Source organism: Anomaloglossus baeobatrachus, chromosome 2 (assembly GCF_048569485.1).
Source record: "Anomaloglossus baeobatrachus isolate aAnoBae1 chromosome 2, aAnoBae1.hap1, whole genome shotgun sequence".
In the NCBI taxonomy this organism is placed as follows: domain Eukaryota; kingdom Metazoa; phylum Chordata; class Amphibia; order Anura; family Aromobatidae; genus Anomaloglossus; species Anomaloglossus baeobatrachus.
Window position 1 is genome coordinate 180877359 of NC_134354.1, and position 14837 is coordinate 180892195.

A 14837-nucleotide genomic window follows, 5' to 3' on the forward strand; every position below is an offset into this window, starting at 1 on the left:
GCCCCATAACAGTGTGTCATGACCACATTTTTTTGCTTAAAGTTTTATTTTCCTATTTTCTCCTCTAAAACCAGGGTGCGTCTTATAGTCCGGTGCGTCTTATAGTCCGAAAAATACGGTATACATGCAACTTACACTTTTTTGAACATCATCAACTGCGCGACTTCTTTGATCATCGCCATTGTAGTTCTGGATGGCTTCGGTGTAAGTTCTAAGGAAAGTGTCCTTGATCTTTATAAAACACAAAGGTACAAGAATAAACATCAATTTAGATAACCTTGTTATAAACATTAACCAGTGTTCTTCCCATAAAGTGAGTCTTCCACTAGGTGGCCATCTGCAGCACGGAAAGGAAAAGCTAGAATCAATTCACTACGGTCCATTATAGTTTCTGGCAGAACGATGATGCACTGCTGGATTTATTGCCTAACGGAAAATGGTAGCAACTGATAGACCTCACTGACTTATAATGGGGTCATTCGGGTTCTGCTGCTGTGTTTGTCTATAGTGCTGTACACAGAACATTGCATAATGAGAGGGTTCGGTCTCATGACTTATTCACTCACTATATCTAGTGGGTTTCCCCTATACTCATGTGCATGTGTTTAGTGAGAGGAGCAGCTGTTGACTTGTGAGGCCGACAGTTGGCCAACATCCCTAAAGCTTTGATCACATGTTGCGTTTTTGTTGCAGGTTTTTTTTCATGCGTTTTATGCAAATTAAAAGCTGCATTTTACAGTACCAGCAAGAGCTATGAGGTTTCAGAAATGCACACGATTGCTTTTTTTTTCTGTCTGAAATGGTAAACTGTGTTTTTGAAAGAAGCGGCATGTCAAATCTTTCAGCATTTTTGCAGCATTTTTTTTTTAAAAAAAAACTGAAGCCACTGCCAAAAACACAGCCACTGTTTTTTTCTACGTTTTTCCACCTTTCTTCTTTTTTTTGGGTGAATGAAACTAACTACATTAATCATGTACTGTAGGCAAATCACACAACAAAAAAGAAGCAAAAAAAGTCGCAAAATCTACTTTTTGGAATCAATTTTTTTTTTACTGCTAAACAGAGCAGGTTTCGGCTGCAGGAACAAAACAAAACACAACAAAAGCACGTGTGAACATAGCCTTAAACAGCACCACCAATTGTTCCATTAATTACATGACAACTATATTGCATTATATACAGTGTATTATATATATATATATATATATATACATATACACACACACACGTGTATGTATGTATGTATGTATGTATGTATGTAAACTGTAATCTAGTAAAAGTTATGTGCTGACTATTGGAAATAGGTAGTAGTATGGGACCATATTGCAGGATATGGAGCATTTTTTATATAATATATATAATACTGTGTGTGTGCGCGTGTATGTAATATATGTGTGTATATATACTTATATATATACATACACACACATACATACATACATACATACATACATACATACATATATATATATATATATATACACATATACATATACATATACATATTTCTTCCCATGGACAGATAAGGAAAAGTTTTATTTTTAGTTGTAGGTGGAGTGTCCTTTGTAAGGTGTGTAGGGAGGGAAAACACATACATGATGATTAAAATAACCTCACTTACCTCATGTCGAAACACAAAACCAGAGATTCCGGCAATCAGTTCAGCCAGGAATACCAAGGATAAAAACATTGCATACTGCAAGATAAAAACAATGTGAAAATAAGGATCATCATCAATATGGAGGAATTATCCATTAGAATTTTACTGTGAATCCTGTGTGGATATTTCTCAGTCTCATTGTAGCACAAGACCCACTTACTATACATCTATAAAACAAGTACGCATAAATAATACACAAACCAAATATGGATGAAAACCAGCTGGACAATTGTCACACTAACAAACATTACGACAAATGCTATAGGGGGGTGGCCGGGCGTCTTCAAACTTGAAATTTTCAATACACTGACAACAGGTAGGCTGAATTTGCACATTTTTATAGTCAAGAATGTTTCAACACTTTTAAAGAACAAACCACTCAGGAATGGGGGAAAAAAAAAAAAAAGGTGCACAGGAATCAGCTGGGTCACAGGAGGCAGGAGCAGGGTCAATGCTGCAGAAAGCTGGCAGCAGCAAGAGAAAGGAATATTCATTTCTCCAATAAAGGAAAAATGAATATTCACTGCTCCCCACGACCATAATCCTGCCCACCACTCGGCACAGAAGTCAGTGATGGTAAAAATCTTCACAGTCATTTACCATCACTGACCTCTGTGCTGAGGGGTGGGCAGGATTATAGGGGTGGGGGCTGTAAATATTAATTTCCCTTTACTGAGGCAATGAATATTCATTGCTCTAGCCGCCTCTAGCTTTCTGCAGCGGTGACTCTGCACATACCTTTGATGTGACTATGTGACTATGACTGGGGAGCATGGCAGGGGCGTCATGCACTGCCCGTCACTTAAATGCAAAGTAATTTGGTGGCATCAGGAGAGGACATCACATGCCTGGGGAGCAGGATGGTATATATATATATATATATATATATATATATATATATATATATATATATATATATATATATATATATATATATATATATATATATATATATATATATATATATATATATATCAGGATGCCTCCATAATTGGACACATATATATCAGAATGAAAGACATATATACCAAACTGGGCCCAGGATGAGGGACATAAAATACCAAAAAGTGGCTTAGGATGGGTAAATACCAGGAAGGGTCCCAGGATGGGGGGCATAGAAACAAGGATGGGGGGGACACATACAAACCAGGATGGAGAGGAACATATAATATAGGATTGGGAGGATGGGGAACAAATAAACCAGGAAGAGGCCCAGAATGGGAGACATACTGTATATACCACGGTGGGTAACATATATATATATGTCTCTCATCCTGGTATATATCCCCCCCATCATGGTAAATATGTCCCCCATACTGGGCCTCTTCTTGGTTTATATGTTTCCCCCCTATCCTGCTTTATATGTTTACCCCCCATATCCTGGTTTATATGACCCCCCCTCGCACATCCTGGTTAATATGTTCACCCCCCCACCCATCCTGGTTTCTATGCTTCCCCATCCAGGGCCCCTTCCTGGTATGTCTCTCATCCTGGTATATACCAGGAAGGGGCCCAGGAAGGGGGAGCATAGAAACCAGGACGGGGGTGAACATATAAACCAGGATATGGGGGTTAAACATATAAACTAGGATATTGGGGGGGGGGATATAAACCAGGATGGGAGAAAATATAAACCAGGGTGGGGGAGAACATATAAACCAAGAAGGAGGCCCAGAATGGGGGACATATGTACCAGGATGAAGGACATTTATACCATAAAAGGGGCCCAGCATGGGGGGCAAATAAACCAGAAAGAAGCCCAGGATGGGAGGGGGGCATCTATGCAGAGATGGGGATATCTATACCGGAATGGAGGACATACATGCCAGGATGGGCGACATACATGCCATGAAGGTGCCCGGGATGAGGAACATTAGTACAGAATTGAGGGACATTACCCCCATAACAATGCTAGCTGCAGATCCCCACTTAACAGTTTGTGATTACCACATTTCATTATTCAATTTTTTTTTTTTTTTTACCATTTTCCTCCTTAAACTTAGTAGTGACTTATAGTCCAAAAAATATGGCAGTTCTTGCACAGGGGCCCTTTTCTATCTTTGCCTGACAGTGATCGGCAGAGGTAGCTTTCATCTGAACACGGCTACCTTGTGTGCATGGGTGACTGAAAACAACTTGTTCTTATAATTGCAGGACTTGTAAGTCTACTATATACTCAGCAATGCATGAACACATTACAGATCCTTTCTGCTCCAGCTCCCACACAATGTACTGACAAAAACTGCACAAATTACAAATTAATTGGTCTAGCAGTGCTTAAAAAAAAAACAAAAAAACAAAAAAAAAAAAACACAAAAAGAAAACAAAACAACAATCCAGAACTTCTGCTGTTCTTCCACACTATAAAAAGATATTTCTCCTGGGAACGCCACGATATTATAAAACTGCGTCAGAATATGATGGCTTTAGAGTTCCCTTGGTAAGGAGATTTTTTTTTTCCATAACAGCGAAACAAGGATAAGCAATATCCAAAATAAAATAAATTGTCTTGCAGAAACAAACTACAATGAAAAATAATGCAAGGCAAAAAATCAAGATAAGCTGTCATCTCCCTCTCTGCAAAGATAATTATGCCTAACGTGACGGATATCCTTCTGGGAAAACCAAGAAGCCATGTATGGGGATCTGCAAGATACAAAAAGTCCTGCATCAGATGCCACAAGACAGTGTGCGCGCAGGATCATACATGTGTAGCGCCCACTAGTGGTCTGTTGTAGTTATGATTAATTTGCTGATGCGCTATAAATATTACAGTAGTAGTCAGCACTTACACGCTATACATCATGACAATGCCAATATCATGACCTTGTTAGACCAATTTCTTACAAAAATATACCGTATATAACACACTGGGAATAAAGTGAAGCTCCATTTTCAATTCGTCATGAAAATGAAGTTCTTGCAGCTTCTACTCTGTAAATTATACGTAAAAAGGCGCACAGTTACTTTACAGTGAGGGATTTGAAGACGACCCATCACGAGGTCAAATTTAGACAATTGTTGGTATTTTATTCCAACTGCACACCTAAGTAATTATTTTTTTACTTTATTTAAAAAAAAACAAAAAAAAAAAACCAAAAACGCCATACGGTTTCAAAGATATTGGCTTTTTTATTTAGCGTTTCATTTTATGGCCTTTACTATGGGAGTGCTGCTTAAAGTGATAATAAGGCAGAGGAGCCTAAAGATGCCCACAGAAAAAAAAAAATAAAAATCTTATTTGTCGTGCCCCTTTGGTATTCGCATTAAATAAAAAGGATCATATCTATAGAACCATACAGGCGAATAAAAATAAAAAAAAAAAAAAAATGAAATACATAAAAGCACAAAGAGAATAACAAAAACAAAAACTGGCCAATTTTAACCTGGATGGTCTCTCAATGTAGGCATGAATATGAACTAATTTAACCAAAAACGCAAAGTACAAATTATATACAACCCCAGTTTAAAAACGTTGTGACAATGATGTATAAGATGTAAAGAAAACAAGAATGTAATCTTTTGAAAATCTTTTATAACCATATTTTATTTGCAACATAATATAGCACACATCAGAAGGTGAAAGTCATTTTTTTTTTTTTTTAAATGAAATGGAAAAATGTCTAACTCATTTAGGAATTGATGGCAACAAAACATCTGAGAAAAAGTAGGACACGGTTAACAAAATGCTGAAAAATTAAGAGGTATTGAAAAACAGCTCTAGGGCCAATTTTTAACTAAGGGGTACTTCACACACAGTAAGCTCGCTGCCGAGATCGCTGCTGAGTCACGCTTTTTGTGACGCAGCAGTGACCTCATTAGCGATCTCGCTGTGTGTGACAATGAGCAGCGATCTGGCCCCTGCTGCGAGATCGCTGCTCGTTACACACAGCCCTGGTTCGTTTTCTTCAAAGGCGCTCTCCCACTGTGACACACAGATCGCTGTGTGTGACAGCGAGAGAGTGACAAATGAAGCGAGCAGGGAGCAGGGGCCGGCGTCTGGCAGCTGCGGTAAGCTGTAACCAAGATAAACATCGGGTAACCAAGGTGGTTACCCGATATTTACCTTAGTTACCAGCCTCCGCAGCTCTCACGCTGCCTGTGCTGCCGGCTCCGGCTCTCTGCACATGTAGCTGCTGTACACATCGGGTTAATTAACCCGATGTGTACTGTAGCTAGGAGAGCAAAGCTAAGCGGTGTGCGCTGGTAACTAATGTAAACATCGGGTAACCATACCCGATGTTTACTTTAGTTACCAGTGTCCGCAGCTTCCAGACGCCGGCTCCGTGCAAGCGCAGCGTCGCTTGCACGTCGCTGCTGGCTGGGGGCTGGTCACTGGTCGCTGGTGAGATCTGCCTGTTTGACAGCTCACCAGCGACCATGTAGCGATGCAGCAGCGATCCTGACCAGGTCAGATCGCTGGTCGGATCGCTGCTGCATCGCTAAAGTGTGAAGGCACCCTTAGTCACGATGTATGAAGACAGCATGTTAGAGAGGCAGAGTCTCTAAGAAGCAAAGTTGGTCTGACGTTCGGCAATCTAAAATTTGTAGATCTATTTCAGAAAAATGTCTCAACGCAAAATTAAATATCCCACCATCTTTGTGGAGAATGTCACCAAAAGGTTTCAAATTTCTGGAGAAATTGAGGAGCACAGGGGAAAAGGCTGATGGTCAGACAACACTGCATCAAACACAGGAATGATCCAGTCATACAAATCATTCCATGGGCTCAGGAATAGAGATGAGTGAACCCAAACTGTAAAGTTCGGGGTTCAAACCAAACAGCGGGTCTGTCACTAGTGCACTTTCTACACCCATCACATCATGGCTTCACAGAAGAAGAGTTCAGGTAATGAATTGGCTGCCTGCTTTCCAGACCTTTCACGAATAAAAAACATTTTGTACAGTATGAAGCAAAACAAATTGAAGAAAAAGGACCTAGGACTGTTGAGCGTCTAGAATTCAACACCCGACAAGAATGGGAGAACAGTCATCTCCCAAAACTCAAGCTATTGGTCTCCTCACTTTCCAGACATTTACAGACTATTCCAAAGAGAAAAACACAAAATGAGCATATACCCTACAATAAAGTAAATATTAGTAGTACATTAAATAACATGGGATACTTGATTAACACTGATCAAAAAGCGTACTGTGACAAGGTGTACCAAGTCTGGACAGTCCTACTCTAGTATTAAAACCTCACCCTGCGTCAGTGACATCAGTTTGGATAAAGGCAGAGAAGGACAAACTCCCACCTACAGCCACCTGTCCATGGGAAGCTCTATAGCTGCAATGTGGACAGGTGGCTGTGGTTGGGGGCTTGTCCTTCTTTGCCCTTATTCACATTGATGTCACTGACGCAAATTACGGTTTTAACACTCTTGGACCATCCCAACTGGTTACAGTCGCAGTGGGGTGGCTTTTACATATTTTCATGAGTGTTAATCAAGTACCCTATATTATTTATATGTACTGCCCTGTTTCCCCGAAAATAAGCCCTACACTGAAAATAAGCCCTAGTCGCGGATCATTAATGAAGTGTCCATGCAGCTAAAAAAGTTAACGAATACTGCAGGACACTTCATTATAGAAAGGAGACACCCCCAAAAGAGAGAAGAAAGAAGAGAGAAGACCCCGCACTCATACTCACCAGACGCCGAATAGGAGGACCTGCAGTAGAATGCACACCCCACACATGAGATTTCACACCACACTTGCCACATCCGGCGATAACCAATTGCTTTTGGCCGGCAGACGATCCTGGGATGCAGTGCAGAGGAACATGAGGACCTGCAATGGAAGGCATAGAGGACTTGGCGGTGGAACGCAGCAATGTGCTCCACCACAGGACCTCTTTGCATTCCACCGCACTGCCTCCCAGGATTCTCTGCAGGCCAAAAGCAATCTCTATCGCCGGATGTGGTGTGTGTGTGTGTGTGTGTGTGTGTGTGTGTGTATGATGTATTGTATGTTAAGGAATACTGCAGGACACTTCATTACAGAAAGCAGACACTCACAAAAGAGAAGATATAAGACCCTGCAATCATACTCACCAGACGCCAAACGGGAAGACCTACAGTGGAATGCACACCCACACACATCAGATTGCGCACACAATCACAAACATACTCACCACATTCGGCAATACGTATTGCTTCTGGCTGGCAGACAATCCTGGGATGCAGTGCAGTGGAGTGCAAGGACCTGCGGTGGAACCATAGAGGACTCAGCAGTGGAATGCAATGATGCATTCTATCGCAGGTCCTCTGTGTTTCACTGCACTGCATTCCAGGATTCTTTGCTGGCCGGAAGCAATCAGTATCGCCGGATGTGGCGAGTGTGCATGAGAGTGTGGGTGCGATCTGACGTATGTGAGTGTTGTCCAGAAGCAGAGGAGAACCGCGTGGAGTATGCCTGCTGGAAGCACCCGCTGAAATTCCCAGGAGGACCTGGGAGCGATGCAGAGTCACTACCTAGGTCTTTGTACAGGTCTTTATGCCTGATTCTGAGCCCTGTACCTAATGAGCAATTCCCCTGATGAATCCTAGGGGAGGAAACGTGTTGGGAGGCTTTGTGGTGTGGCTTTTTTGTAGTGGAGGGTCACAGGTGACACAGGGTTAAGCATAGACTTATCACAGGGTTAGAGCTCAACACCTGGAGATGGACCGATGCCATGTGTCACCATTTGAGTGACCCTTCTGTATGAGACTGGTCAATTTTTTATGTCACCACTGTGATCATATTTATTATCTCATCACTACAGTATGATAAATGGTTGCCAATAAAGTCACTACTGTGACAGTGTAGGACAATATAACCCTTTCAGAGCCTGGCTGTGTTGAGTTTTTTTTTTGAGTGGCTGAGTTTTTTTTATAGTTAAGCTGAAATGTTAATTTGAGAGTGCTGAGGTCTTTTGGTCCTAGGAGCTCAGGATTGGAGTATTGATTTTCATATTGTCCAGTGAGGATGAAAATATCAAAAGGTTTATTCAGACTTCCATTTATGTTAAATCAATAACTTTTTGTCATACCTAACACCTAATTCTGTTTATATGTAAAATTCCTGAATTAATTTGTGCTGATATGCGCATGTTGTAGCAATGATATTGGTGTAACTTTTTGAGTTGCCTACAGAGTTTAAACTGGTAACCTGTTGACTTGGATTTAGGCCCCTGACACGTACTACATGTATTGTGGACAGTTACATTGTATAATAGGGATATCCAAGTCAATATCCATTATTTTTGTCCAATGGACGAGAGATAAGTGTGGATATACTTGTATTATAGCACTTTAGTCACCTTTTGCACTTTGAGTTTGTGTTGATTTTTAGATAAAAGTAACAATAAAAGTTATGTTTTATCATAGCATAATTTTTTTCCTCTATTGCTACCTAAACAATTGATTTATTGAGGAGTCTGTGGAAACATTACTGTGGTTGCCTGCTGTGCTGCTATTACATAGGCGTAAACTTCCTCCCAACCATATTTCCACTGAGAATAAGCCCTACCCAGAAAATAAGCCCTAGCATATTCTTCAGGGCAAAAAAAATAAAATAAAATAGTGCTATAGTGCAGGGAGAGCTTTACTTTGCGCAGCGGCAAATATATGAAGAGTGTGTGTGTGTGTGTGTGTGTGTGTGTGTGTGTGTGTGTGTGAGAAGATTGGCCCCCATAGGGGACCAGGATGGGACATTGCTACAAAAAGAGGATCAGTAAAGGAGAAATTACTACAATAAGAGGACCTTTACTACAGGATGGGCACAAGGATGGGGCACATTAGTTAAAGGGGACAAGGATGGAGCACATTACTACAGGATGGGCACAGGGATGGGGCCCATTAGTTAAAGCGGACAAGGATGGGCACCTTACTACAGGATGGGGATAAGGATGGGCACATTACTACAGGATGGGCACATTACTACAGGATGGGCACATTACTACAGGATGGGCACAGGGATGGGGCCTATTAGTTAAAGGGGACAAGGATGGGAACATTACTACAGGATGGGCACAGGGATGGGGCCCATTAGTTAAAGCGGACAAGGATGGGCACCTTACTACAGGATGGGGATAAGGATGGGCACATTACTACAGGATGGGTACATTACTACAGGAGGGGGATAAGGATGGGGTACATTACTAGAGGATTGGGAAAAGGATGGGGCACATTTGCAAAAGGGGACAAGGATGGGCACATTAATTCAAGAAGGAGACCAAGATGGGCACGTTACTTCAATAAGGGGAACAGAACGGGGGACATTACTAAAAGATGTTGGCCAAAATTACTACATGGTGCTAATTGTAAAACTATATTATTACTTACAAGAAAGAGAGAAAGGGATAAAACGTAAAGAAAACAAATAAAGCATGAAAAATTTTCTACCATCAAAAATGGTTTATATACATATAATATACAGTACAGACCAAAAGTTTGGACACACCTTCTCATTCAAAGAGAATTTCTTTATTTTCATGACTGAAAATTGTAGATTCACATTGAAGGCATCAAAACTATTAATTAACACATGTGGAATTAAATACTTAACAAAAAAGTGTGAAACCACTGAAAATAGGTCTTATATTCTAGGTTCTTCAAAGTAGCCACCTTTTTGCTTTGATTACTGCTTTGCACACTATTGGCATTTCTCTTGATGAGCTTCAAGAGGTAGTCATCGTAAATGGTCTTCCAACATGTCTTGAAGGAGTTTCCAGAGATGCTTAGCACTTGTTGGCCCTTTTGCCTTCATTCTGCGGTCCAGCACACTCCAAACCATCTCGATTGGGTTCAGGTCTGGTGACTGTGGAGGCCAGGTCATCTGGCGTAGCACCCAATCACTCTCCTTCTTAGTCAAATATCCCTTACACAGCCTGGAGGTGTGTTTGGGGCCTATTCCCCCTCAAACTATTTGAGATGCAAAACCTTGATGAAGGCTTGCATTAAGCTGAAACGTTGGCTTTGCTTTTGGTTGTGGTACACTTTTTTGCAGAAAATCAATAAAAAAAAAAAGCATTCATTTGATCCCCTTTGTTTTCACATTGTCCTTTTGAAAGCTGGAGTTAATCACTTTCTTATACAGTCCTTTTTTCTCCAAGCACCTGATTTATGACGGTTGAGTCAAGCCCTATCCTGCTCTTTGTAGAGGGTCAGGGTCAGGACTGCCTGAGACGAGGACACACAGGAGCAGGGGGCACAGTCTGGCCGTATGTGTCACCCCCTTTTATCCAGGCTGGCTTTCTTCTGTGAAGTCTAAAAATATACCAGAGAACCCATTAAATGCTTCTCGTTTCTACTAAAAGGTAAGTCACTAAATCAGAGCACGCCTGTCACCGGATTTCACAATATAAAAACTGTATACATAATTAATTAGATGGTGTATTTACCTTGAAAACACATGTCAGAATGGCTGTAAAATCCCAATATTAGGATAAACACATTATAAATCCAAATATAGACTGAAATAGCTCTGCCCACACAGCCTGAATGACAGCTGCAGCTTGTCCTAACCAGTGAGAGATCTCAGCAGCTGCAGAGACACTGAAGAGATATCAATCTGACTAGGTGGGCAGAGGTTCAGTTAAGCTTTCATAAAAGGACTATATAGCCATTTTCAATATAAACACACCAGCCTCATCAGGGCGAATACATCTATTTAGCAATGAATGCAGGTTGTATTGGGAGATCTGCTAACAGATCCTCTGTAGAAGGGGCTTCCTCACACATTTATAGTAATCTCTTGCGGGTGGAACTGCAGACTTGGATGGGGCATCTTTAGGCAGCATTTCGGAGATACCCGGGGACCCCGTTTATTTGTTAGATAAGGCTACCAAAGTGTCACTTTTCAGATATCTTCTGACACATATTGTGAATATGCCATAAATATTAAAAGGTTAGGGAGACACTTTAGAAAACAGTTTTAACCCCTTAAGGACGAAGCCAGTTTTGTACTTAATGCCCAGGCCATTTTTTGCAATTTTGACCAGTGTCACTTTATAAGGTTATAACTCTGGAACGCTTCAATGGATCCCGGTGATTCTGAGATTGTTTTTTCGTGACATATTGGGCTTCATGTTAGAGGTAAATTTAGGATGATATTTTTTTATTTTATTTGTGAAAAAATCTGAAATTTGACAAAAATTAAAAATTTTGCAAGTTTCAAACTTTTAATTTTTATGCCCATAAACCGGAGAGTTATGTCACACAAAATAGTTAATAAATAACATTTCCCACTTGTCTACTTTAGATCAGCGCAATTTTTGAAACAAAATTTTTTGGGGTTAGGAAGTTAGAAGGGTTCAAAGTTCATCAGCAATTTCCCATTTTTTCAACAAAATTTACAAAACCATTTTTTAGGGACCACATCCCATTTGATGTGACTTTGAGAGGCCTGGGTGATAGAAAATACCCAAAAGTGACACCATTCTAAAACCTGCACCCCTCAAGGTACTCAAAACCACATCCAAGAAGTTTATTAACCCACATGTGGTCAGAAACCTTTGTTTGGGTAAATAGGAGAGCTCGGAATGAAAGTAGCAATATTTGAATTTTGGAAAGCAAAGTTGGCTGAAACAGATTGCGGGCACCATGTTGCTTTTACAGATCCCCTAAGGAACCTAAACAGCAGGAACCCCCCTCAAGTGACCCCATTTTGGAAACTAGACCCCTTAAGGCTTCTATCGAGGGGTATACTGAGCATTTTGGACCCACAGGTACTTCACAGATTTTGATAACGTTACTTTGTCATATTGAAAATTGTAATTTTTTTCTCAAAAATGTTGCTTTAGCATCAATTCTCTCACTTTTTCAAGAGGTAATTCCAAAAATTTGACCCAAATGTTTGTTACCCACTTTTTTATGAGCACGGTGATACCTCACATGTGGTCTGAAACCTTTGTTTGGACAAATGGGAGGGCTTGGAACGAAAGGAGCAATATTTGAATTTTGGAAAGGAAATTTGGCTGAAAAAGATTGCGGGCACCATGTTGCATTTGGAGGACCCCTAAGGTACGTAAACAGCAAAAAAACACCACAAGTGACCCCATATTGGAAACTAGGCCTCTCAAGGAATTTATCTAGATGTTTGGTGAGTACCCTGAACCCCCAGGTGCTTCAGAGAAGTTTATAACGTTGAGCCATGAAAATAAAAAAATAAAATTTTACCACAAAATTGTTACTTCAACCAGGTAGCTTTTTTTTTCCACAAGGGTAACAGGAAAAAAATCACCATGAAATGTATTCTGCAATTTCTCCGGAGTTTGGTGATATCTTATATGTGGTGGAAATCAACTGTTTGGGCACACGGCAGGTCTTGGAAGGGAAGGAGTGCACTGAACATTTGGCTGGAATAATTAGTGGACGCTATGTCGCATTTGGAAAGCCCCTAAAGTGCCTAAACAGTGGAGGCCCCCCACAAGTGACCCCATTCTGGAATCAAGAAACCTCAAGGCTTTTATCTAGGTGTATATTGAGCATTTTGAATCCACGAATACTTCACAGAATTTGATAAGCTTAGGTTGCCATATTGAACATTTTCATTTTTTTCACAAAAATGTTTCCTTAGCATCACATTTCTCACTTTTTCAAGAGGCCACAACAAAACGTGGACCCCACAGGTTGTTATCCAATTTCTTGTGAGCGCAGGGATACCCCATATGTGGCCAAAAACCTCTGTTTGGATATATGGGAGGGTTTGGAATGGAAGGAGCACCATTTGAATGTTGGAAAAGTTGAAATAAATTGCGCGCACCATGTCACATTAGCAGGGCCTCTTGGGTACCTATACATTAGAAACCCCCCACAAGTGACTCCATTTTGGAAACTGGACCCCTCAAGGATTTTATTCAGGAGTATAGTAAGCATTTTGAATCCACAGGTACTTCACAAAAATGTTGCTGTAGCAACAAATTTCTCACTTTTAGGCTATGTGGCCATGATCCAGCGACACGGCGTCCAGTACACAGTGTCAGCCTCCTGCAGAGATGTGAGTGTTGTCCACAGGAGAACGCAGCTGCCCATGCCCACGATTTGGGTTCAGGCTGCTGTGGAGCTCTATGCTACCTGCAGAGCACACTCATCTCCGCAGCATAAATTGACATGCTGAGGCTCAGGAAGCTGCGCCACAGGTCGGTTTATGCTGCGGAGAAAAGAAGCACAGTGGGCACGGGATTTCTAAAAATCCTTCCACTGTGCTTCTACTGCACAACGCAGCGTTATGGACGCAGGGAAAACACTCTGCGCCCAAAACGCTGCAAACCCTGATTGTGGGCACATAGCCTAAAATGCTACAATGGATGAATGGGTAGATGTCAAACATATATAACGTCCCACCCCCCTGCATATTCTAAGCTGGCGCCCTTTAGTGCCTTTCATGTGGCACTAAAGGGTGCCTAGCCTTGTATTTAGCCCAAAAAGAAAAAAAAATAATTAAAATAAATGACGTGGGGTCCCCCCTATTTTTGATAGCCAGCTAGGGTAAAGCAGACAGCTGTAGCCTGCAAACCACAGCTGACAGCTTCACCTTGGCTGGTGATCAATTTGGAGGGCTCCCCAAGCGTTTTTTTTTTTTAATTATTTATAAATAAATAATTAAAAAAAAAAAACAAAAACGTAGGGTCCCCCCAAATTAGATCACCAGTCAAGGTGAAGCTGACAGCTGGGGTCTGGTATTCTCAGGGTGGGAAGAGCCATGGTTATTGGACTCTTCCCAGCCTAAAAATAGCAGGCCGCAGCCGCCCCAGAAGTGGCGCATCCATCAGATGCGCCAATCCTGGCGCTTCGCCCCAACTCATCCCGCGCCCTGGTGCGGTGGCTAACGGGGTAATAAATGGGGTTGATACCAGATGTGTAATGTCACCTGGCATCAAGCCCAGCAATTAGTTATGTCACAGCGTCTATTTGATACCAGACATAACTAATTTACAGTAATAATAAAAAAAAATTGACAACAAAAAAAAAATTTATTTGAAAAAACACTCCCCAAAAACATTCTCTTTTTGGCCAATTTATTGAAAAGAAAAAAAAAAAAAAATCAAGTCCCTGCTGTAATCCATTGTGAAAGTCCCGCGGCGATTCTGGACCTTCTAGAATATGGGGGGCACGTTCAGGGAACGTATCCCCCATTTTCTAGGAGTGCAGACCATCCATTTGAGGAGAGTGGGTGCAAAGAATTTGCACCC

The 14837-nt window shown here is 41.2% G+C and overlaps 1 protein-coding gene across 1 annotated transcript in view; it reads right to left on the minus strand.

Moving 5' to 3' along the window:
* The window catches only part of TSPAN7 (tetraspanin 7), a 190624-nt gene that overhangs the window by 35067 nt on the left and 140720 nt on the right, over positions 1 to 14837 (minus strand). The window contains exons 3-4 of the mRNA XM_075335507.1: positions 1622 to 1696; positions 136 to 231 (exon numbers count right to left, since the gene is read on the minus strand). Coding sequence (XP_075191622.1) covers positions 136 to 231; positions 1622 to 1696 — 171 coding nt within the window. The remainder of the gene's footprint in view (positions 1 to 135; positions 232 to 1621; positions 1697 to 14837) is intronic.